Raw genomic sequence first — 26126 nt, forward strand, 5'->3', positions numbered from 1 at the left:
TTTCGACGGTCATGTTTAAAAATAAGTGTTCCGAAAACTTTAAAAAACGCACATGTTATGTGGATGTAAAAGCATGATGTTCTTTTTTTTAATATACATGCATCACGTTTTCACTTGTTAAACTTTCGCACAGTGAAGTAAAATGACTCATTTAAATAAAATTATTGACTTTTTTTGTTGTTGTTTTAACCACAAATATGTAAAAGAAGCTCGCGATAGAAATTTATTTTCGACTGTTTTAAAATTCTAAGTTTTATGGCTGGTGTATTTTTGCGTGTTGAATGCTTGAGCTGCTTGCGGTCGTTGTGTAGTTTGTAAGCCCGACTTGAGTCTACTCGCCTGAACGTGGTGCACGATGCAGGAACACCTTGCTGTGGTGGCGGGGGGGAGGGTCGTGCGAGCCAGAAACAAGACCTCCGCGCACGTGATAGGCTGATAGCTCTTCAGGCAGCCAGTGCTGCCACCCGCTCGCACCGTCACGGCTGGACGCCCTGGCGCCTGGTGATTGAATATTCCCGCTCCATGGTAATGCGCGGTCTTCACGCCCCGTCATGGTCGCGGTTATGAAGGAGCGCAGCGGGCTGTGAGTAAGTGAGTCCTTTCCCCCCATCCCGAGAGACCGGCCCAGGCCTGAGTGAATATTGTATTGGTGTTCGGGGACGCGGATTATCGACGGCTCATGTTGCCGGCTCATGAGCACGCGCGCCCGAGTGCCTCGCACTGACTCATCCCAGGGGAGGAAGAGTCTTCACTGCGGCCCTCCGCGCGGGGGGGGGGGGGGGGGGGAGACACACGCCCTTTTCGAATTACTGGCCGCACCCCCCGGGCGGCGCGCCTATGCTGCAACCCCCTGCCCCACTCCCCTGGCCAGGAGCCAGCGCAGGCGCCACTCGAGGCATACTGCCGAGGCTGCGCCGCGAATAGCCGCCTAATGAATCCCATCAGAGCCCCCTCCCCCCTCCCCTCCCTCACCCTCGAGACGTGTGACGTGAGGCTTGCCGGTACGATACACGCACATTCCGCTGTTGAACCACTGTCGAGTCTTGCACTATGTATTTTGTGAGACAAAAAAGAAAGAAAATTAAAAAATAATAACAATCGTAGGCTTTCGTGATGAGCGTCATTACGTCAGAGCTTCTAGGTTGTGTCCACGCATGCGAAAAGAATAATAATAATAATACTGCCAAGCGTGATAAATATACGCAAAACTGTGTTTCCAACTACATTTATTGGCCTGAATCACACGTAGTTTCCGCACGAGCCGATAGAATGCGCAGCTGGAGTAGCTACGCCGACTACTGAATTATTATATTTGCAGAGCGATAGGTTGAACTAAATACATAATAAAACATATCCGATAAAAAAAACTAAAAAAAAATTAATACTAAAGCCCGACTATGGACATGATTTCCGACAAGAAACATTATTAAAATACTGAACAACTTGTCAACGATTTATTAAACAGTTTATAATATAAAGTTTCCCTTTGCATTTGTGCATTTAGGTTCGCGCAATCCGTCACAGGTGGCAGCACTTTCGTTACAATTTTCATTATTCTATATCAAAGTTCTCACTACTATAAAACGAAAGCGCATTAAAAATTGGTTGTAAAACGTATTGAAAACTTCCCAGTAGTTTTACACAACACGATCAAAATTCTAATTTTACGCTGAACTAAACTAAAAATACATACAAAATGTCCAAATAAAGTATATAAAGTTATAGCTAACACTGCATTATATCGCTGACATCATATGCAATACAGACACCTAAACAGAAGTTTTACTAACTTCCCAATTCTTATTTGCTAATAGATAGAAAATATTAAAATAATCTACATATAAATAATTATGCATTATAACTGAATTTAAAAATTAAGTAATGAATCTATTTGATATTGTAAGTAGAAATGAATATACATTTAATACAACTTGTAACTAAAAACACATATTTGTAATACAAAACTAATATTAGATTCATTCAACAGCGATGAGACAAAGTTGGCACATCATTATTTTTTTTTTGTTTATGGATGTTCAGACGCTTTAATCATAATTATAAACGTCAAAAAGACAAAATCAGAAAGTATGTGTGTACGCACTGTGTTTCTCGGCAGATGGTTGGCACTCTGCAGGAACATGCAGTGAGAGTTGGCAATACTGACGAAAATGTATGGCACGTCATACAAAGACCGTCTTCATGTAATTAATGTCGCGAGCACATTAACGCACGCGCGTTGTTCCTACGTCAAGCCGCGGATATTAGCCAAGTACATCATCTAAACACAACGCCAACCTCATTGGTATTCATGGCATTCACTCAGGCGCACATTCCACGCCAGGATCATCAACGACAAACACAGTCGGTCTGGATGAAACTCAGTTGCGTGCAAAATGCGCAAACGACGTATAAAGCTGAAACATGTGGAACATTACTGCAAACACGTGATGGTCTCAGAGCTGCCTTCGAGCACCACGGAGTGACCCTGAGGACAAGGCTAGGTCTCTGACGTGTGTACTGCTCACTGCCTTCAGATGGCAGTACCGTGGGTATGCTTACAGGCCGCCGCCATGTTCACGAGAAATGCAGCACTAAAGAAAAGATCCTCTAAAAATGTAAAAATATACTTAAATATTTTTTTCCTTCTTGTAATCACGAGAATCCATCTACGTAATAAAACTCTAACACTGAATGACAGACAACACACAGCTTAAAACGGTGGGTCTAAAAGCGTGAAATTTTGCAATAGTAGTTTCTTGTTTCTTACATAACGTAGGTTAGCACTAAGAAATGATTTTCGAAAATTCATCTATGGGTGTCAAATAGGGGATGAAAGTTTTTATGGAAGTTTGTCATATTTGGTGTTTAGGCTTTTTTATAAATAAAAGACAGTTGTATCAGCGTTTTTGTTGGATCAAAAATGAGGATCAAATACTTTTCATCGAGCACACGGCTAGTACATTATAAATCTGTAAACTATTTTGTCCCAATGAATATGATACGCGAACTTAAAATAATTTCTAATTCTAATTAATGTACAATTTTTTTTCCTACCTACATTTAAGGTGTATTTCAATTTTGAATGTCTAAGTGCAACGCTTTTGACATTATCAAGAAAATAAACAACATAATTAATTTTGACTCTTCGTTTCTCAGGTCGGTTTCTATTGACCGAGAACTGCGAGCATTTGATCAGACGGCCAATAACACCACGTCACTCTGTAACAATATCTGAAGTGACGACACAGTATACACTGTAAGTAACCATGGCAGGCACAGGCATGGCAGGGAGTCACAATCGCACAAAGTGCTGCCTGTTCTTAGCACACGAATACTCTGATGTTAAAGACGCACCTTAACATGCACTCAACCCGAAAATAGCCACGTGTTTTCAAATACATACGATTCAGGCGTTATAAAAAGCAAGAAAAAAATTTCTTATTGTGACAAAAATGTATCATACTCAACAAATTCGCTCGGAAAATATATGCTATAACTACCTCATGTGCCTAAAATTAACTTTGAATATTCCCTCTCTTGGGATTTAGAGCATAAGGTACATTTTTTTTAAGTTTGTAGATATATGTAGTGCTATCCACCCAATTCTCTAACCCACCCCCCGCTAAACTCCTTGGAAGTTCATTTCCTCAACATCCATTCCAAATGGGTGCTTATTTAACAAGGAACTAAACTACCGAATTTCAAGTTTGTAGGTTTTATTGTTTCAGGGAGCTGGTGATGATGAGTCAGTGAGTGGAATTTTGCTCTATACGAGGGCAATGCAGAAACTAACAACCGTTTGGTCATTTAAAAAATAAATCGACCCAAAAAATGTTTTATTGTCAGTTTTAGTTCACCCACTAAAAATCTACTTCACTAAAACATATTATTCCATTCAGTTCCAAGCAAATTTCGCAGAGCTGCACAATTTTATTCAACCCATCTGCATAGACGTTCGCCGCCTGGGAATTAAACCAGTTGACAATCGTAATTTTGTAATTTTTGCTGTAGTTGTTAACCCATGTTTCATGAAATCCAGCAAAATGACGCCTCTTTTGTCCCAAAAAAAACGGTAGTCATCATTTTCCCACTCGAGTATGGAGATTAAATTTTTTCGGGAGATGTTACCCGAGCGCCTGTACTTAGGCTACATGCAGTGCGTATGGCAGAGGCGTCTGTTTCATTTCCAGGCGGCGAACTGCTATGCAGAGGGGCTGAAGAAGCTGTCGCAGTGTTGCGAAAAGCTGGGGGGAGGAGGGGTGTTTATGAAATCCCCGCGGTGCCATTGGACGAGCTGGAATCTGCCGACCCTCGCGCTGGTTGTATTAATAACGCTGACATCACTCCCGGCGCGATCCGACACAGAGGAACTGTGACGTGACATGTTCCGTGGAGCGAAGTGGCGGGTACAGGGCAGGGGAAGGAAGAGATATTCCGGTCTCGTAGCACCACATCCCTTGTTGCTAGGTGTACCGTAGTTATGGAATATGTTCGTGAATTCTAGTGTCCATCACTTAATTATATCCTTGGTTCCACGGTATGGGATAGTCTGAAAATATTGCAAATAACAACAAATCTAAACCTATTGCAAAAAAACCGTCATTATTATAAAATCTTGTAAGAAGTATGTTGAGATGCATCGCCATTAATCAGCATGGATGTGCTTAAGCGGCAAAGAAAATGGGTTAAATTCTTTGTCGTTGATTAATGAAGCCATTTGAAACATCAGGTCATCTTATAACTACTATTTAAGTCACTCCACATTAGAAGCATTAACTAGGCATATCACAAATTCTTCAAGGGAACCATTATAAACTTGCATTCGTGAAATACAGTGATATGGAGTCTACGTTGCAGAAAACAGCTGGTGACGTCAGTGGTCTCAATGCGCAGTGGTTGGCGGCTGCCTTTCGCAGGCGCGCAGGCGCAAGGGCAATTAACAAATTGCATCTTTAAGCCCGGTAAAGAAGATCTTCAGCCTGAATTAGAACAGAATGGAACCAGTGAACATCATCTTGAGCACAGGGCCGAAAGTCCTTGTGAACACGTGTATCGAGACGGCGTGGACAGTCCGTGCCACAGTTGCCGCGCGGCCTGTGCTGTTATTCCGAGTTGCCACCCCTCCCGGCGACTCCGCAGAATGTAAATGCCGCGCCGGGCGGTGGAGGATGATCCGCAGTGACGTAATGCCGGCGAGTAATTGCTTCGGCAGGGTTGGTGAGGGAGCGGAGGGGAGGAGGGGGGGGGTGACTCATGCACCAGAGGGGCGGCTGACAACCCCCACCCTCCTCCGGCCCAGCGATATTATCATATCACATCCCCCCGGCGTGGCTTCCACGGCAGACTTGCTGCGAACAAGACGTGATTATCTTCCCCGCCTGTGCCGTCCTCGAGCGAGCACAGACGACGCTGCGTCGCGACGACGACTGCCCCTGCCCCGTCACAGAGGCGTCGACACTGGCGCGCGTGCGTGCCGCTGCGTCTTCAGCCTACTGTGTTCCTCTGTGCTGTGATATTCCCGCGCTCTCTTGACTTGTTGCACATTTGACATCGGCCGATTTTGGGTTGTTTTCTGTGTTTTTGTCTATTGATCTCTAGTCATCACTTCTTCGGCATTTCTCTGTGATATTCAGTGCAAAATAGCAATGACGTATTTCCAAAATAATCATTTAAATAAACACGCATCAAGTTAATATGGAGTTACGGTGGTACATATGAGAATAACTTGGGGGGAAATAACGAAATTTATAAGTTTGTTTGCAAATAAATTTGGGGGTACAAACAAGACGTTCCAGTAAGAATTCCAGTACTTTCTCGGTCGGAACAGAATTTTCGCGACTATCGTTCCTGTTCGATGATTCGCCAGAGATGATCCAGACCGTTAACACAGTTGCCCCCGGCATGAGGACATCAACCCAACTTCCAACGACAGTTCAGTATTAAGAAGTCACGCATTGGAATTGTAACACAGATTCCCGCCACTGGATTGTTTATGGCTGAGGCGGCGGAGCTCATCTAATCGCAAGTCCCTAAAGCAGATCTACATCTGAATCTCCTCACATCCTGCAGCTGATAGTTGCATGCTTAAGTACGTAAAAAAAAAAGCTAATAAATCTAAGTCTGCAAGTAGGTGACTTTCCTCCTTCAGTCTATGTTCGACTCGTCTGTGAACTACACACCCATGCGAACTACTCTTCTACTCGAACGCCCAGCCAGTACCCACTGTAGTTATTTGTCTCATGCTGCACCTCCCTCCCTCCACCCCCCGTGCCTGATGTTCCTGGAGCTCGGAGCAGAAGCAAGCTTGTCCTGATCACAGCAGTGGGCACGCCTGGCTGTGGACCAGGCTGGCAACCCGCAGTACACGCAGCAGTCGCGGGACCACCGGGAGCGTCCTTCAAACTGGGCGATATGAGTGGTCGCTCATGATCGCTCATGATGGAGGACAGGGAAGGTTCCAGACTAACACAGCGACAATTCACTCGCCCACCTTACACCCATCCGTCTCTTAGCTTCAGGAGGTCATTCAGGAAGTTACAAGAATGATAAAAGATCGTGATGATGGTTAATATTAATATTGCAAGAGTTTGTTTTACCCTATTCCAATTATTCTCTCCTCGACATTCATATTGTAAGCAATCATTAAATGTTTCTTTTAATTTGTTATAACCATCATATTTAAATATACATTTTATTGAAATTTTACTTCATGTTCATTACTAGCAACCTTGAAAGCTCAATTACTTGCAAATCGAATGAACTTTTCTCAAAGTAGCTATCCACATTGTGTACCGTCATTTTTTTTCTGATTTGACATTCATTCGTCAAATTCGACCATGGCTTCGTAACGGGTGACTTCTAAAGCCCCCGCGCACTAATTCCCCTCGGAGAGTAACCGCCCGCGACCAGAGGGTGGTGGGGGGAGGGGTATTGGAAACCGATGCGGAAAACTGCATGCAGACTGCGGGGACGCCCTTTGAGCCGCGGCGTGGTCGCGACCAGCGCGAGTATCGATATCCGATGAGCTGGTAAGTAATTATTGAGCAGAGAAGGCATGTCGTCGTGCGGGTGGCCTACCTTTCCATTAGCTTCGCAAACACGCGAACTCCGTGTCTGGGTTTAAAGCTAACCGTAAATGAATTAATCAAATGATTAAATACTTTGGTTATCTTCCACTGTGTTTGATTGAAACTAGACTACGAATCTTGATTGAATACTACGACAAAGTAATGCGCTTGACATATGTGTTGTTGATACAACGAAACATATTGTTTCAAAATATTTTTCTGGACGTACGCCATTACCGGACAGTGTATTTCGTAGAGAAATACCTCAAGAATGGACAAAAAAAATTGAATAAACACATATAAAAAACAACGGTGCTGTCCATGCGTTTAGCATTTGATATCAGACGATTTTGGCTTGTTTCTGTTTGTGTACTCATCTCTTTTTATTCGTTCTTGAGGTTTTCTATATAGCATGCAGTGTAAACCAGCAATGACGTATGTGCGCAAAAATGGTTTACATATTTTTTTCCTATAGCTGGTTTGAACTATACATGTGTATGTCTATAGTTGAATAACGAGTTGGTCGACACGTCTCGAAGGCACTTGGACGAACAGGCAAGTGTAGAAGCTGCAATCAGACAAATGGCGCAAGACTGACTGTCAACACAATATTTTAAGCCTACTCTGTCTTAAAACCAAAATGTTACTACCTGTGATCCGGCGGATGAATATTTGAAACATTCGGCACGGCAGAGATTAATCCTCTTCAAGGACTTCTGGCAAGGACGAGCGAGGTAAAAACTGCAATCGACTCTACCAAATTATTTGAGGAGAAAAAAAAACTACTTTATTTTCTATAGCTGACATGTTTATGAAGAATGCTGAGTTTTTGCTAGGTATTTTGCGGACAGATACGCGTGTTGCAAGGACGGAGGTTAGCCTGGAGACACTGCAGCGCGCCTGGAGACAGGGGGTGGGGTATCAGCGCTGAGACACCCCCACCCCGACATGAGACACAGCCTGGCAGTCTCGTGCTCTGGCTGAGCGCGACCCTCAGGAAGGGGGGGGGGGGATGACGGAGATTCTGAATCCAATTCCGCTTATCTCTCCGGCTGGGGAGACCGGAGCCTCCTCACGAGGGCAGATAACCACAACACTTAGCTCCGGTGCGGGAGGAACACATCCTCCTTGCTTCTTCGCAAGGAACTTCCACTTCTACTGCTGCGATCCAGCCTTAAGGCCCTTCCGAGCCTAATGCGGTTCTTCCCGAGCTGAACCCCCTGAATCACGCTCGACGGGAACTGCAACTTCAGTGATCAAGAAACAGAATGGATGCATTTCCACAAAACGTTCTTTCTCGTATAAATTCTATCGCATTCAATTTCCACCCGCCAGTTAGTGCGGCTGAAGCACGTTTGTTTTGCTAAAGCTATTCACAATTAAATGGAGTGAAAGAAATATTAAATTGCAGAATGAACCGTTAAAAATAAAAATTTTAAAACCAAATAGAATTGAAGCAATACAAAAAGTTAAAATATGTGTTTTTCTTTATTACTACTCTAATTAAAAAAAACTAATCTTTGTAACAAATGAACACATACTTCCTACGAATAGTTAACCTAGTAGTTCAACTGGTTCAAAAGAGAGAGTAAAATATTTTCATTTTCAAATTACTACATTGACCTTTTAAAATTGATTTCTTTCATTATAATTTGTGCAAATCAATTCCAAATTCAAATAAATTTTACTTAAGCGAATAGAATCAACAAATATTATTTTACTGCGGAAAATGACAAATAGCAATCTTTAAACCTAGAAAATATATTTTTTCTATATAGTAAAAAAAAGTGAAAAGCATAAATTGTTAAAAACAAATATCCGTTTAAAGTTTTTAAAGCATGCTAGTATTTGACGTACCTATATGCTGATTTTCATCGACTAAACAATACGTGGCTAAAAACTAATAAATGTGATATTAGTAAAAAACCACACATTTATCAAAAAACATGTTGTTCAAGCATAGGTTTGTTCAAACTTGATTGTTATTTTTCAAATTTGTTACCAGCATTTACAAATTCTTTAGCAGAGGTTTTCTAAAGCTAAAGATACTTGTGTGTTGCTAAGTATTATAAAATATTCTTGCAAGTTGTAATAGTTGGACTGTTCGCTTGTAGTTCCCTTGGTAGCACCAGCGAAAAGCTCCAAGTCTCAATGCTTCGCACCGCTTAATGGCTGTTGCCACGTGCTAATTCCGAAAAAGTGTACATAACCATTCTTTGTTTTTGTTGTTCGCTCCGCCAAAGAACAGTTTCCACAAACTTCAAGTGCAGCCAGGGAACACAGCACCCTTGCTTGCCCTACGCTCTCCGAAATCTGATAAGAACCAATTTCTATAAGTAAACTTATGGACAATTTGTTGTCCAAGGAAAAACTTTCGTTTAACTAGCCAAAAAAAAAAAAGGTTAATTTATTCGTTGAAATAAAACTTCGTATTGAAATTGGCAGCAAAATGTTTTGTGGAGGCTTTATAACACTTCGTCAAGAGCAAAAACAAAAAAAAAATAGCCAATCATAGGGACTGTCAACATAAGTGAAAACTTAAATCTTTGTTTTTAAATGTTTAATATGAAATCATTTCTACGTCAAATGTACGTAAGAAAATGATTTTGGTATTATATCAGTACGATGTAATTTATTCTTACATCATTTTTTAGTCACAACAGATGTCAGTGGTATGTAAAAATTACGTAAAAATTCATTACCTAGCTATGACTTACCAGTGATGTCAGACCTAGGTCATGTATTCACGTGGTCAAATGTGATGTGATGCGAACTCACAAGATTTTTACCCATCCAAAAAAGAGTCCAACACGCACATGATACAGTCGAGTATATACAATGTATTAGTGTATATATGCGTGTACATGTACACAGGCCGCTGCGATTCGCCAGTCTGGCGCAACACGTCACTAGCATGTCGGTGACGCGAACCCATAAGTTTTGTCGCTACCAAAAATCGCTCAACGCGGCTAAATAAGTTTTCACTTCAAAAATGTTTTCTATTATTAGCTATCATAGTGTGTTCTCCAGGGTCTGTTTGCATCTGTAAAATTTTTGTTTGTCAAAAAATTTTGCAATTAAACAAACTGACGTACCCAGGCCCGGCCGACCTGGGTCACACGTGGGTCAGAGCTCCGGAACAAACCACGCCATTTGAGAACTGCTCAAGGTATTAAGGGTGTTGTCTGGATGCGATGAGCATGTAAGAATATGCTTTGGTAAGATGAGCAGTTCAGCTTTCGCATTTCATTTTTGAAGTGCAACTTCTTCGGGCGCGGCGGGAGAAAAGTTTCAAGGCCGAATTTTGATGCAACGTTTTCGTGAAACATTGTTTTGAAACTTTTCTGACGCCGAAGAGATATGAAGAGAGCATTTACTAGTCGAAGCTTGAATCGCCAAAGCAATTAACCTCTATCACATGTAACTGAGTTAAACGAGCTCTTTTTTTTTTTTTTAAACTGTATCTATAGAAGAGTGAAAATGGCTGAAACGCGTGTTTTCAGAAAAAAATGTTAAAATGTTGTGCGTTACACCTTTATCTTAGTTTCTCCGCCACATCGTTTCATGGCTGCCGCTCAGGTCTCGTGGTGTCCCAGTGCACGACTGGAAGACCGCGCTAGAAGCACCAGCTAGTACCACCGTCAGTCTGGGCTGGGGACTGCGCAGGCGCGCCGGGCGAGCGGGGAACGTGGCGGACGACGCCAGCTGGCAGCGGGCAGGGGCGCGCCTGTTGCCACGTGGTGTTGAGGGGGCGGACAGCGCTGTGAACAGTCTACACGTGTGTGAGGCACGGGCCGGGATTGCGCCAGGGCGACGCTGTGGACCTGGCGGGTTGTGAGGGGAGGGAGGAGGGCAGCCGGCCTTAATTTTCTCCCTGGAGGTTTGTAATGGAGAAGGGAGTGTTGCAGGAGGAGGGAGGAATTAACAAGGGTCGCAGCGCGGAGGGGGGGGGAGGCCGGCTGAGCCAGTCTTCAAGAGGATGCCCCGCCCGCAGTCCCGAGGGACTCCGCGCCTTGCACACGGCTACTGCTGGGCACACTGGCTCTCTGAGCAGCGTCGCGTGAACGGCTCAGGCCACTGCGAGGTGACGTCACAGGTCCAGGATCGTCTGGTACGTTTACGTCAGGTCGAAACTCTCATCAGAACTCTGCATTATTAGTCTGGTAGCTGCAGTAAAAAAAAAAAAAGCGAAACTTAACTGTCACAGAATGTTAAAACTACAGTGGTATAAATTACAATTGGGTACCAGACGTTTCAAAGAAGAACGCGACTGAAATAATGGAAGAGTTATTTGTAGTCTCATATAAAAGCATATTTATAGAAACATATGTACATCCAAACTTATGAACACTTGTCTTCTGTTGCAAATAACGTGTATATGCAGGTGGAAAAAAAATTGTTTTTGCTGTGAACATTTACACGTTTTTTTTTTGCGGGTTTCGTTGATTCTTGTGAGTTCACTTTGAATGCAGGTTAACCTTGAACCTGTTAATTCAGGAACTTATGTTAAAAACACCAGGACCCCCGGGTAGAGACCGGAAAAATTCGCAGATTCATTTCGCGATAGTCTGAAATTCATATACGTATACCTTTAAGCTTCTCTCGCTATTGGCTCACTGTTCGTCTGGGCGACGCTTGGCCAATGAGAAACCCTCAAACCAAAGAAGTAACGAATCACGGGCAAACCAGTTGAGACGACTCACAAGTCAGCAGCCAATGAACTGGCGTTATTTGCCCGAGTGTACAGAGGACTGTGTAGACTATCCTGGAGGTCATCGAAACCCGCGAATTTTTCAGGTCCCTACCCTCGGGTAGTCTGTAACCAGGCTCCTTCGTTAGTTTGGGGTGAACATTTCCAACAGGGTTAATGAACTATTTCTTTTTTTGTTGCAGCTCTAACTGTTCCGACGAATGCAGTTGCTGTTTGCTTGAAGCTGCCGCCGGAACTACTAGGAGTAAGGTCGCGCTCCAAGGACATGTCGACCTCGGCCGGTGCTCCGGCTCTAGGTCCTGCGGGAGAGGGGGAGGGGGAAGTGTCAGGACAACAAGGCAGCGGGATAATCCCGTCTCCGGGCGTCTCGCCGCTGATGAGACGGAGCGCTGCAAGCCCTGACCTGGAAGAGCGAGCTTTAACTCGGTCTCTAGATCCTTCTGGGGCGCTGCGCGGGGATTTCACACTCCGCTGCTGTTTCGCATTTTAACTCTCGCGCGCGCGTGTGTGTGATGAGCTTCTTCCTTGCGCATTTGCCACATTAGTACATTTCTACATGGCTTGCAACCCCATTCTACTTTTTATTAATGTTGTAGTCAAAACAAAACATACCGTTTACATTGCAAAGATAAAAAGTTGACAATTCTAAATTCATTTCAATTTTTCCAAACGTAATATTCTATTACACTTGAATAATTTAATACGAAATATAAAATAAACCCGGCATCAAAAAGGTTTTAATTTGCTCGCAAGTTTTTTCAAGCATGTTAGCTGTATCAGATAACACAAAAATATATACCATGTAAGTCATAACGAATAACATATGCGACTTTCGCACGATAGAGTAGTATATAAAGCAATATTTTTATTCTTTGTTTATTTAAATGTGTAAATCATCTTAGCTATCGGTGTACAGCATTTGGTAGGGTTAATTTCGTGATAGAACGGAAGTGGATGAACGGAAATGTGTCAGAAATATGGCAGACGTCAGACCCACGTTTAGCAACATAAACCCGCAAATAGTCACATTCTAAAACATTAGGGTACATACCAAAAATAATGGTGTGCCAAATGAAACCTTATGATAGAGAAACTACTCTGGAATATATTTGATAAAGTGAAATAGTCCTAGGTAATCCTAATTTTTAAAACACGTACGAAAACTGGCACTGCTCTGTTGGTAACAGTCTCCCTCCCGGCAGCTCAGTGGCAGAGTGGGGGTAATTGTTTACGAGGTTCAAACATCTTTACTGAAAAGGGGGAAAAAAACTCTTTTTTTTTTAGTAACAGAATACTGGATTATACTAATTGTACTTTAAGCATTTATGTATACATAATTTTATTTGGTTGCATTATTCCTATAATATTATTAAATACATAGCTCAGTCCATTGTATTGAATATTTCTTACTAGATAGGCCAATATCCTTTATTATTTCTTAAAATTAAAATATTTAGTTTATTAACAAATGAATGTCCATGAATTTGAATAAGCATTCAAAATAAATCTTTACAATAGTAAAGCTCTCATTTAATACTTTCTTATAATCTATAGTCATCTAACGGTGCAGAAGCTTTATAGTATTAAATATTTAGTGAATTTTAATAAAATGAGCACTATTTTAATTAAATTCCTTGTCGAAAATCAGGTCCAATGCCGGTTATTTGTTTTCTTTCAAGTCTTTTTCGCTTTATCGCTGTTCCGAGCTGTATTTCATGCTGCTATCTGCGTGTGGTGGTGGCAATCAACGTTCACGATTCAGGCAGAATTCAAGCTGTGGGTGAAGAAAGTACGTACTTGGAAAGCAAATATTTATCACGCTCGGCATTGAACAGCGGTACGCATTGCCATGTGTATTTTTTTAAGGCCGGGTTTATAAACTACGCAAAAAAAACGCAATAATGGAAGTAATGCAATTTATAATTTTATTTGCAACGTGGACAACATGAGAACACATTACTCTGCTCATTACCGAAGCTAGATGTTTACATATCACTGGCAAGTACTTACTGCAAGACTTGATCATATATATATTTATAAGTGTGTGTGTATATATAATATATTATATATGGATATGTCAGGGAAAGTAAAAACAGTTTTTTTTAAAACCACATATAACTGTTTTTTTTGACTGCCACTCATGTTCAACCAGAAAAGTTATAACATCAAAGAACTGAAGTCAAGAAAATATGCACATCTAACTGGGACTTGACCACAAATGGTATTTCCACACAGAAAGAGGATTCTCCTTATAAATGGTAGTTTTCCACAGACTAGGTATTTATAGTATAGATACTGTCTGGGATTTCCCACAGAATAGGAATTTTTTTTAAATAATAAATTTATTTGTGTCTTTTTTTTTCATTTTGGCTACCATTTACTAATTAATTTAATTTTAGAGGGGTATTTAGCTGGGTGTAACTTAAAATTATTGCGATAATTTAAATAAGATCTTGATTAGTATATAATTTTATTTGTTCCTTTAAATCACAAGAAACATTATTGAACAAACTTTTGTTGTTATTAGAGTGGAATTATACCTTTCATTAAAAAAAATTAAGATATCCTATTTAAAACAATATTATTTTTAAAAAATTGGTTTATTTATGAAAGCCACATTGTTCAAACCGTGATTATATGCCGTTGTGGTTGTAATCAGTCCACCCTGGTAAATAAAGGTTAGTGTTGTTATTATTGGTGTATGGTGTTGAGGTGTCGACGGTTGGCGAGGAGGACAGGGGGAGGGGACTAGATCCAGGACGGCTGACGATAGCGCCACGAGCACCACCAGGCCGGCAGTAAAGCCCGGGGGGCGGGCAAGTGGGGTCGTCGCTCGGAATGAAAGTGACGGGTTTATTTCGCCGAAGGGTCGCGGGGGTGCGGGGCGAGAAGGAACTAATCGCGCCGCTGCGAGGGGGGGGAGGGGACATCCGACTGCTCGCTCGTCGCATGCGAAGCGCCGGCATCAGGAGGCAGGAGGCAGGAGTGTCGGAGGGGCGGATGAAGAAGCCCTGGTCCAGGGGAATGAACATGGGATCTTATCCCCAGATCTCAGCGCGCCGCGCCGCACGCGGTCTTCCCTGGAGAGACCACCCCCACCCATCCCCCCCCACTCCCCGGGCCGGAGTGTGTCTCGACCGCAGGGTCCGGCGGGGGAGCGCGAATTGCGTCTCGCCGCACCATTTGTCACGCTCCCCAAAGCGTCGTCCGCCTGCGAGTTTTCTTTCGCAAAAAAAAAAGTTAATGGTCCGGGCCGCGCCACTGTAAAAAGTAGCTACTGTGCGTTGAATCCGTCCCTTGACAAGTCCTGCCTTGAACACATTGTTTTTGTAGAGTATTTTTTTCCCTTAAAATAATTTAAGGCAATAATTTCAAAGCAAAAATTTTTTTGCAAAATTCTTTAATGAAAATAATACCAAATTCTAAAAAAAAAAAAAAAAAAAAAAGTTTGATTTCCTAATGGGAGAATCACTCTTTTGCGTATCGTTACAAACGTGGGAAGCAGAGCCGCGACGCGCGCCAGGTGCCTGGGAGGGCCTTCCAGCGGTGGTCTGACGTGGCGCCCCCGCACGGCCACTGACGTCATGCGCGCATACCTTCAGGGATTAGGGCGGCCCCCACGACCTCCTTCCACGGCGCTGTCATCCCTCCCTTAGCGGCCTGGGAATCTCGCGGGCTTGCAGAGGCCGCCGCGTGGAGTGGCGTGAATAATTGCCGCTGTTCTGGATGCTTCGAGCGTCGGGTCGGTCCGGGATGAAGCGACACGTCACAACCACTCCAGTGAGTTCCAGAAGGACGGCCGAGGGTTCTATAGCGTCGAAGCCGGCCTTCTCGGGAGTTCCAGTAGGCGAGTTGACGGAGCGACGGGACCGTGAGAGTGCGACTGAGTGGCGCGAGACTGTGTGTGGACAGGCGCGAGGTGAGGGGCGAACCACTGTCGAGCCCAGCTCCAGTGAGGAGTGCGGACTGCGGGAGTGGGCAGACATTGAGTGACTTGTGAATAAACATTAAGTGTAGTAATTTAATAAGAAATGTAAAAAAAATTTGGAAACAAAACTGTATAAAATTAATTTGGCTATCCCTACGAACCCGTTTTCCCCACTCGTAACAGCAAGTATTAAACCACAGAACTAAGCTAAAAAAAGTCTTCTATAGTCAGAGAATCAGAAAGTGCCTGTATTTTATATGGTTTATTAGGTGTAAAGTAATCATTTTAAATGAGCCCTAAAGTTTTGTTTGAGATCTGTATATTTTCTCACGAGGCTAAAACGCGAGGTCAAGCCTCACAGCTAACGTAAATTTTCTCTAAAATTTTTATTATACATTATATTTATTATGTTATGAATTTTCGTGTTCTAGTCATAATAGAGTCTTATTGTAGCTTCGAACCCTTTACCTTACTTTTTCCACGGAAACGAGTGAATGAATATCGGAATGAGATTTTCAAGGTAAAAATATTAGAAATACTATGTAAATTGTTCGCAGCTCGAGTTTATCTGCAGTCGGAAGCTGCTGCTATTAATCTCACAGAAAATAGTAATCTCAGTACTGCCTTTTGAAGATATGTTATTTAATGTGTAGGGAGTTCTTTCAGCCGTTGCGGTTAGGTAATGTTCTTGATTCTCGACTGGAGCATGCGTGACTGGCTGACGACGCGCGGGGCTGAGGGAGGGGGAGGAACAGGAAGCAGGCGGGCGGGCGTATGTATTCAGCACCACGCGCGCCATAAGGGGCGGTCAGGGGGCGCCACCCCCCCCCCCCCACCCGTGTCCCAGGAGGACCGCGCCGGTGGAATCCAATGAAGCCCCTCTGGCCGGTCGAACAAATGGCGCGCGCGATATAGACAGTCCGACTGCTGACCGCCATTCGTCTTGCCCCGCCCCCCCCTCCCCCCCAGAGGTGGAGGTCCCCCCCCCCCCCACTTGAAACTGCCGCTGGACCGACGCCGGGGGAAGCCGTGTAATTTGGCAGCTTTATTGCTGTCGTCGGCGCTGGGGAGGGAATTGCTTCTGGGGCCTCTTTTCTTTTCCTTGCGCCACACGAGCGCCAGATTCTTGCGCGGAAACTAGGGCCAATAACAAGATATTGCCATTCCGCCACGTCCGGCGGCGAGGCGCCCGAGTGAAATCTCTCCGCGGCCGCTTCTGCATTCCCCAGCGGGGCTAACCCCGTGGAGGACTCTGTCTGCGGCGGGAATCTCGCCTCGGGGCGCATGGACATGAGCCACGCCTCGGGGCGCATGGACATGAGCGACGCCTCGGGGCGCATGGACATGAGCCACGCCTGGGGGCGCATGGACATGAGCCACGCCTCTGCCATCACTGCTACAGGGGGCGCTGCTGTGTATGTGTATCCTATCCCCTGTGACTCGCAAGTCATCGCGATGGTATGGTTGTCGGAGGCCTGTTGCAATCAACCCAATGACGGTACTTAACAAGTGAATACATTCGTCAGAGTAGAGTCAACCAATTAATAAATTATTATCTTTAGGAATAGCACGTGATCCACAGGTCTTGTAAGCACTGATCACTGACACAAAAAAAAACGTGTCAATACAGGGAGGTTTGCCCTTATCTGCTGTCAATACGCTGGAAACAGGGACTACATAAGATATTTATTAATTCTAAATACACGTTGTTATGACTAGGTAATTCTTAAACGTTGTATAGAGACTAGGGCAATATTTCTAAAGATTTCCTTCAGCATACACTTCAATAACTATTGCATTATCACCACAAAAATACTACATAAAAATAAATCCTGTTTCTCGGTGATTGATAAGGCACGGCTGGTGCCAAAGTCGTTCCCCAATGCCTTCCACTGCATTAAAGCGTAGAGACACCCTGCGAAGGCTGTTTATTCAACCCGAAAATTCATCGGCATGGGTGTGTAGCGAATGCGTGACTATTGGTCATATGTACGTCCTGGCTAGAATACAAAACTTTTATTTCAGGTATCAGATCCACTGAATTTAATAAAGTTCGTTATTTTTTTACCATGAATACCACTACCCCTCCCCCTACTAATATTATAAATGCGAAAGTGTGTTTGTCTCTATGTCCTTCTTTCACCCAGCAACGGAGCAACGGATCGACGTGATTTTTGTATAAGACAGTATTTGGGCCTGACAATTGTAATTTTTTTATTGTAACTGTTGGCCCACGTTTCATTAAATCAACCAAAATTATACCTTTTCCGTCCGAAAAAAAAGTCCTTTTCCCACTCGAGTACGGATATTGCTTATACGTTTCCCGGAGATGTATAAAAAGCGCCTATACTTAGGCCATACGCATAGCGCATTCGCAGTCCGTGATGCCTATGGCAGAGGCGTCTGTTCCATCCGCTTCTACGCAAAGGGTTAAAGACACCGGTGCAGCGTTGCGGATTTATTTGGATCTTAATTGCGATTATGTGAAAATGTGAAGTAGGTATGCAGTAAACTAAAACTGTCAATAAAAACTTCTTCTCACGAGTTTATTTTTTTTAATGACCAAACGGGGCATACTTTACGAATATCCCACGGATATTTATTTATAACTTGTCGTTTGGTTTCACTTCACTGTGTGTTGTACGAGTATGTACACAGTGCCATCTTGATGTGGAAATTTGTCTGTGATGCTAAAACTCAAATAACTCCTCTAATAAATAAATTAAATAGGTTGAACATGTGTTGCATTTTTAACTTCCTCTTTATTTCTTATGGAAAAAAAAAAGGTTGTGTGGTGCGTTAGAATAGTTCTGAGTGAAATAGAGCGACATGAAAGCGGGATCCGGGGCCATATATTTTTCCCGGCAATATGAACATTTTTATTAGTGACGAGTCGCGGTCGCGATCATGACGGCATGCGTGGGGGGGGGGGGGGTGGAGACGGCTATTTGTAACTGCCAGGGCCTGTCTAGGGGCAGATCGGGGGCAGAGCGGGGGCAGAGCGGGGGCAGAGCGGGGGCAGAGCGGGGGCAGTGGAGGGGCGCAAGTGCAGCTGACAGGAGCGGATGGCTTCCGGGCGCGCGCTGACACCGAGTGGAGGGGGAAGTGGCTGGATGGATAACCGCGTGACAAATTAAAGTGGAGAACTGTCAGCGAGAGATGTCACCATTTGCACGCTTCCCTAGATTGCGACGGGAAAGAATAACTGATGGATCTGGCTGGAATGTCCGAGCCATCGCCCAATCTGGAGATGGCTCAGGGGACCGCCTAAAGGCTGATATACGGGCGGAGTGTGTTGATTTCGCCCTGCCACGTTATTCATGGACTGAAACAGGACAGGCTGAGACAGTACCGCCTTGCCTGTTCAAGGCCATTTCTTACACTGCCCAATAGCGGGGCAAGCTCTGTCCCTTGCAGCACAGGAATAGGTGCAAAATAAAGTACGGACGAAATTTGAAATCTCCACGCGATAGCAAAGAAGGTGACAAGCAACATACGTTCAAGTAATGAAACTGGACGTGCAGTCTATGAATAACACAAGACACTCGACAACGAAGTTTTCGCGTCTATTCACACCGTTCTGGATATTTTAATTTTTTTTTTAACACATTCATTTAAGATTTTTCAGTGGAATATTTAGCAAGCGATCTAAGTATTTTTAATCTCTTATTTTTTTCTTAAGCTGCGCTACATAACTATCAATCAGTTATTTGCAACATTGTAAATATATTCAGTACAGCGGTTGTTAATTTCACTGGAAGGTGAGGAAAAATTAATTATATTTAATATTATGTCTTTTCAAAAAATGTTAGTTTTCTTTCTTCAAACCATTGTACAAAACTCCATGAGCATGCTGATTCCTCTAGATTTTTGTTATACCGTATGGAAGCAAGGTCGGTGTGGAAAATCACTTGGTTTGATAGAATATTTAAAAAAAAATCGCTAAAACATGTTTAATACTGTTAATGAACAATCGACTTTGTAATGTAAATAAAGCACAATTTGGATAATCAACGTGATGCGACATGCTCGAAATTTCGCGATAAACCTGAGTGACGCAGCGTTTACAAATTAAGTTATTGTTTGCATTTCGGAAATTACTTACAGTCATTAACAAACGACGTGTTATTTCAAATGTTGCAGCTTAATTAGTTAATTTTAGTTTTGTTTATTTAGTTCGTGTAATATCCATTAGCTTTTTACCGAGTTGCGTGCTGGAAAAATGAGGGGAGAAAAAGAGCTTAGCGATATGTTATGATTTAATTTAAATTATGAGTTAAATTTATTGAACTTGGACAAGTTACAATAATTCATGTGCCTGTGTTCGTTTAAAAATTTGTAACGTCTAGCCATTACCCTTATTGCGCATCATAACTGGGGGAAATATTATATATATTAATATTATATATGTGTGTTTTTGTGGGTGTGTGTTACTTAACAACCCACGGCTTTGCTCGCGCAATTTCCAGGGTATTGCTAACATTGCACCATTTAAAAAATAGTATAGTATAATAGTAAAGTATTTCCTGGCACAGGCTTAAGGCTGTGGAGCGGTGATCCGACCGCCATCTTGGATTGTGACATCATAACAGCCGGCTTTGATGACCTTGACCTTCAAAAATTCCCAATAATTACTTTAAACTGCCAAAAAATCGCCCAAATTTCCAGTTTTTGGGGAAATTATCCACCCAAAAATCTCAAAAGAAAAAAATCATTTTTCAAAGGAAAATTTCCGTTTTATTCCCAGAAAATGTAAACTGTTTGAAATGTCCCAAAAGCGACTTAAATCCCCATCGACAAGGTCATCGCCTCGAGCGTCAGGAGGTCATAACCGCCATATTGAATTATGACGTCCCCGTTGAACTATTCGTTACGGTCGTCATATCGGATTCTGAAACGATGCATTTTTCGTTATGGTCGCCCTAGAACGTTGCATATTTCGTTAAGGCCGCCATCTTGATAATCCGTATTTTTTATGATAGTAATCCGGGAATTTTTTTTTAATTATAAAAAATTATTTAAATACGATTTTAATAAAATTGTAATAAAAAACGCACTTACGTTAGAGTTCACAGTTTGAATCTGTTAAGGTACAAAAATAGCGACGAATACTTCCTCCATGGAAGCCACCTGCAGACTGACCCCCACCACTAATGCCAAGGCAGTCACTAAATCAGCCAGTGTGAAGTCACGGTTGCCATTTTGGATTCACCATTTTATTTTAGTCTGCTGGAGGGCGCTGCCGCAATATAAATTTAATTTCTGCCCGCTAGAGTGCATTAGTAATTAATGCCATAGCATCCGCCATCTTGACGTCCGTCTTGGTCGCCATCTTGAAAATCTATTATTTTTTAGCTATAAATTCGGGAAAAATTCCAAAAATCGTCGGTTGACCAGACACAAATAGTAGATTGGTCAGGCATGTCCGTTTGGGGGTTAGGCGCATACAGTCAGTATCCAAGAAGTCTAATTTTTCGATATTCGGCGCCCATTTTAAACAGGTTACGTCCAATTTCAGGAGTTTAGACCAGGCATCTCTGAACCATTAAGTCATCAGACCTGAGTACACACTTAACGTGCCACAATAAAAAAAAAAAAGAAGTACATTTGGATATACAATCAAAACAGAAAGCATACTTGGAGGCACATTGAAAATGGAAGCACAGTTGAAAGCATATTTTAAAAAAGGGAAGCACATTAAAAAAGGAAGGGTATTTGACAAAAAGACAAACATTTGGACGAAAAATCAACTTGGTAGGATATGATACCATCAGGGGTTTATGATCTGAACACAGAAATACAATCTCATCAGAGAGATATGATCTCATCAGGAGGATACGAACTTATCAGAGGGATACAATCTCATTAGAGGGATACGATATTACAAACTTGACTATGTGCATTAAAAAAAGGTGTATATTTACACGAAAATTCAACTCGGTAGGCTACGATCGCCAATTTGCAGTAGGCTACAGTGCTTTCAAATGTATTTGGCTTCAAATGTTTTTGGCCAAACTGCTCCAACGACATTAGGCAATAAATGTTCGTACGTTGAAAATCTTAAATCTGTAAAGTTATTCACCGATTGCTTTGCAATTTTGACACAACGTTGCATTCGATTACGCTCTCACTTTTTAAATACCTATGCCATACCTGTGACAGGTAAAAAGAAAGATAAAATTATAGATAGGTAAAAACATAGATTTTTAATATTTCCATTGCTATAGAGTGACACGTATAGAGGTGTAGATATATATAGATATATGTATATAGAGGAGAGGCTCAGGAGAGCGAGGCTCAGGAGAGCGAGGCTCAGAAAAGCGAGGCTCAGGAGAGCGAGGCTTAAGCAAAGCGAGGCTCAGTAGAGCGAGGCTCAGGAGAGAGGCTCAGGAGAGAGGCTCAGGAGGGAGAGGCTCAGGAGAGCGAAGTTCAGGAGAGAGGCTCTGTAGAGCGAGGCTCAGGAGAGCGAGGCTCAGGAAAGTGAGGCTCAGGAGAGTGAGGCTCAGGAAAGCGAGGCTCAGTAAAGCGAGGCTCAGGAGAGAGGCTCAGGAAAGCGAGGCTCAGTAGAGCGAGGCTCAGGAGAGAGGCTTAGGAGAGCGGCTCAGGAGAGCGAGGCTCAGGAGAGAAGCTCAGGAGAGCGAGACTCAGGAGAGCGGCTCAGGAGAGCGGCTCAGGAGAGCGGCTCAGGAGAGCGAGGCTCAGTAGAGCGAGGCTCAGGAGAGCGAGGCTCAGGAAAGTGAGGCTCAGGAGAGAGAGGCTCAGGAGAGAGAGGCTCAGGAGAGCGAGGCTCAGGAGAGCGAGACTCAGGAGAGCGAGGCTCAGGGGGTTAATGCTCAGGAGAGAGGCTCCGGAGAGAGGCTCAGAAGAGAGGCTCAGGAGAGAGGCTCAGAAGAGCGAGGCTCAGTAGAGCGAGGCTCAGGAGAGAGAGGCTCAGGAGAGCGAGGCTCAGGGGGTTAATGCTCAGGAGAGAGGCTCAGGAGAGAGAGGCTCAGGAGAGAGGCTCAGGAGAGAGGCTCAGGAGAAAGGCTCAGGAGAGAGGCTCAGGAGAGAGGCTCAGGAGAAAGGCTCAGGAGAGAGAGGCTCAGTAGAGCGAGGCTCAGGAGAGAGAGGCTCAGGAGAGCGAGGCTCAGGGGGTTAATGCTCAGGAGAGTGGCTCAGGAGAAAGGCTCAAGAGAGGCTCAGGAGAGAGAGGCTCAGGAGAGAGGCTCAGGAGAAAGGCTCAGGAGAGAGGCTCAGGAGAGAGGCTCAGGAGAGAGGCTCAGGAGAGAGGCTCAGAAGAGCGAGGCTCAGTAGAGCGAGGCTCAGGAGAGAGAGGCTCAGGAGAGCGAGGCTCAGGGGGTTAATGCTCAGGAGAGTGGCTCAGGAGAAAGGCTCAAGAGAGGCTCAGGAGAGAGAGGCTCAGGAGAGAGGCTCAGGAGAAAGGCTCAGGAGAGAGGCTCAGGAGAGAGGCTCAGGAGAGAGGCTCAGGAGAGAGGCTCAGGAGAGAGAGGCTCAGGAGAGAGGCTCAGTAGAGCGAGGCTCAGGAGAGAGTGGCTCAGGAGAGCGAGGCTCAGGAGAGCGAGACTCAGGAGAGCGAGGCTCAGGGGGTTAATGCTCAGGAGAGAGGCTCAGGAGAGAGGCTCAGGAGAGAGGCTCAGGAGAGCGTGGCTCAGGAGAGCGAGGCTCAGGGGGTTAATGCTCAGGAGAGCGAGGCTCAGGAGAGAGGCTCAGGAGAGAGGCTCAGGAGAGAGTGGCTCAGGAGAGCGAGGCTCAGGAGAGCGAGACTCAGGAGAGCGAGGCTCAGGGGGTTAATGCTCAGGAGAGAGGCTCAGGAGAAAGGCTCAAGAGAGGCTCAGGAGAGAGAGGCTCAGGAGAGAGGCTCAGGAGAAAGGCTCAGGAGAGAGGCTCAGGAGAGAGAGGCTCAGGAGAGAGAGGCTCAGGAGAGCGAGGCTCAGGGGGTTAATGCTCAGGAGAGAGGCTCAGGAGAGAGGCTAAGGAGAGAGAGGCTCAGGAGAGCGAAGCTCAGAAAAGTGAGGCTCAGGAGAGCGAGGCTTAAGCAAAGCGAGGCTCAGTAGAGCGAGGCTCAGGAGAGAGGCTCAGGAGAGAGGCTCAGGAGGGAGAGGCTCAGGAGAGCGAAGTTCAGGAGAGAGGCTCTGTAGAGCGAGGCTCAGGAGAGCGAGGCTCAGGAAAGTGAGGCTCAGGAGAGTGAGGCTCAGTAAAGCGAGGCTCAGGAGAGAGGCTCAGGAAAGCGAGGCTCAGTAGAGCGAGGCTCAGGAGATAGGCTTAGTTAGCGGCTCAGGAGACCGAGGCTCAGGAGAGAAGCTCAGGAGAGCGAGACTCAGGAGAGCGGCTCAGGAGAGCGAGGCTCAGTAGAGCGAGGCTCAGGAGAGCGAGGCTCAGGAAAGTGAGGCTCAGGAGAGAGAGGCTCAGGAGAGAGAGGCTCAGGAGAGCGAGGCTCAGGAGAGCGAGACTCAGGAGAGCGACGCTCAGGGGGTTAATGCTCAGGAGAGAGGCTCCGGAGAGAGGCTCAGAAGAGAGGCTCAGGAGAGAGGCTCAGAAGAGAGGCTCAGAAGAGCGAGGCTCAGTAGAGCGAGGCTCAGGAGAGAGAGGCTCAGGAGAGCGAGGCTCAGGGGGTTAATGCTCAGGAGAGAGGCTCAGGAGAGAGGCTCAGGAGAGAGGCTCAGGAGAGAGAGGCTCAGGAGAGAGGCTCAGTAGAGCGAGGCTCAGGAGAGAGTGGCTCAGGAGAGCGAGGCTCAGGAGAGCGAGACTCAGGAGAGCGAGGCTCAGGGGGTTAATGCTCAGGAGAGAGGCTCAGGAGAAAGGCTCAGGAGAGAGGCTCAGGAGAGAGAGGCTCAGGAGAGAGGCTCAGGAGAGAGAGGCTCAGGAGAGAGGCTCAGGAGAAAGGCTCAGGAGAGAGGCTCAGGAGAGAGAGGCTCAGGAGAGAGGCTCAAGAGAGAGGCTCAGGAGAGCGAGACTCAGGAGAGCGAGGCTCATGGGGTTAATGCTCAGGAGAGAGGCTCAGGAGAGAGTCTCAGGAGAGAGGCTCAGGAGAAAGAGGCTGAGGAGAGAGAGGCTCAGTAGAGCGAGGCTCAGGAGAGAGTGGCTCAGGAGAGCGAGGCTCAGGAGAGCGAGGCTCAGGGGGTTAATGCTCAGGAGAGAGGCTCAAGAGAGAGGCTCAGTAGATCGAGGCTCAGGAGAGAGAGGCTCAGGAGAGCGAGGCTCAGGGGGTTAATGCTCAGGAGAGAGGCTCAGGAGAGAGAGGCTCAGTAGATCGAGGCTCAGGAGAGAGAGGCTCAGGAGAGCGAGACTCAGGAGAGCGAGGCTCAGGGGGTTAATGCTCAGGAGAGAGGCTCAGGAGAGAGAGGCTCAGTAGATCGAGGCTCAGGAGAGAGAGGCTCAGGAGAGCGAGGCTCAGTAGATCGAGGCTCAGGAGAGAGAGGCTCAGGAGAGCGAGGCTCAGGGGGTTAATGCTCAGGAGAGAGGCTCAGGAGAGAGAGGCTCAGTAGATCGAGGCTCAGGAGAGAGAGGCTCAGGAGAGAGAGGCTCAGTAGATCGAGGCTCAGGAGAGAGAGGCTCAGGAGAGCGAGGCTCAGGGGGTTAATGCTCAGGAGAGAGGCTCAGGAGAGAGAGGCTCAGTAGATCGAGGCTCAGGAGAGAGAGGCTCAGGAGAGAGAGGCTCAGTAGATCGAGGCTCAGGAGAGAGAGGCTCAGGAGAGCGAGGCTCAGGGGGTTAATGCTCAGGAGAGAGGCTCAGGAGAGAGAGGCTCAGTAGATCGAGGCTCAGGAGAGAGAGGCTCAGGAGAGCGAGACTCAGGAGAGCGAGGCTCAGGGGGTTAATGCTCAGGAGAGTGGCTCAGGAGAGCGGGGCTCAGTAGCATCGTGGTTCCCGGCCACACGGGGTCAGACAGACGGCCAGCGCACGTGCTGGGAATATCGGTCAAGAGGGGAGAAATATCGCGCTGGCACATGTCCAGGGTTATGTTCGTCATGTAACCCCCGCCCCCCTCACTCCTCTAACACACACACAGCCCGGGCCGCTACACGACCCGAGCTGGTGTATTGGTGGGCTAAAGGAAACCTTTATTTCTCCGTAGTTTCGGAGAACTGCAGTAATTGAAACTTGTGCGTGGCGCCCCAAGCTACAAAAATCACTATTTCAAGGGGGGGGGGGGGGGGAAACTATGTAACTTTCATTTCTGGTAACTTTAAACAAGTTTGATGCAGCCCGAGAGGCAATGCGGCTTGTTTGTCTAACAAGCAAGTTCTGCTATACAAGACTCAAGCCAAGCGCAGTTCACTTTTTCTGCAAATCTTAGTTTGTCTTGTACAAACATAAATATGAATTTCTCTAAAGTTTACTTCTTGTTTTTAATTAACAAACGTGTTTTAGTTGTGAGTGTACCTTTCTTAACTGTATGCAGGGCACAGCGACAATATTTAG

General features: G+C 45.1%; 1 protein-coding gene across 1 annotated transcript; it reads left to right on the forward strand.

Annotated features, from left to right (window-relative positions):
- The first annotated feature begins 551 nt into the window (after positions 1 to 551).
- Positions 552 to 25678, forward strand: LOC134540273 (capping protein-inhibiting regulator of actin dynamics-like). Its single transcript, XM_063382931.1, has 9 exons — positions 552 to 583; positions 10734 to 10849; positions 11961 to 12102; positions 14646 to 14792; positions 16936 to 17164; positions 22412 to 22609; positions 23305 to 23643; positions 24059 to 24269; positions 25530 to 25678. The coding sequence occupies exons 1-9, from the start codon at positions 552 to 554 to the stop codon at positions 25676 to 25678; spliced, it is 1563 nt and encodes a 520-aa protein (XP_063239001.1).
- Positions 25679 to 26126: the final 448 nt, after the last annotated feature.

This window comes from Bacillus rossius, chromosome 16, assembly GCF_032445375.1.
Source record: "Bacillus rossius redtenbacheri isolate Brsri chromosome 16, Brsri_v3, whole genome shotgun sequence".
Classification (NCBI taxonomy): domain Eukaryota; kingdom Metazoa; phylum Arthropoda; class Insecta; order Phasmatodea; family Bacillidae; genus Bacillus; species Bacillus rossius.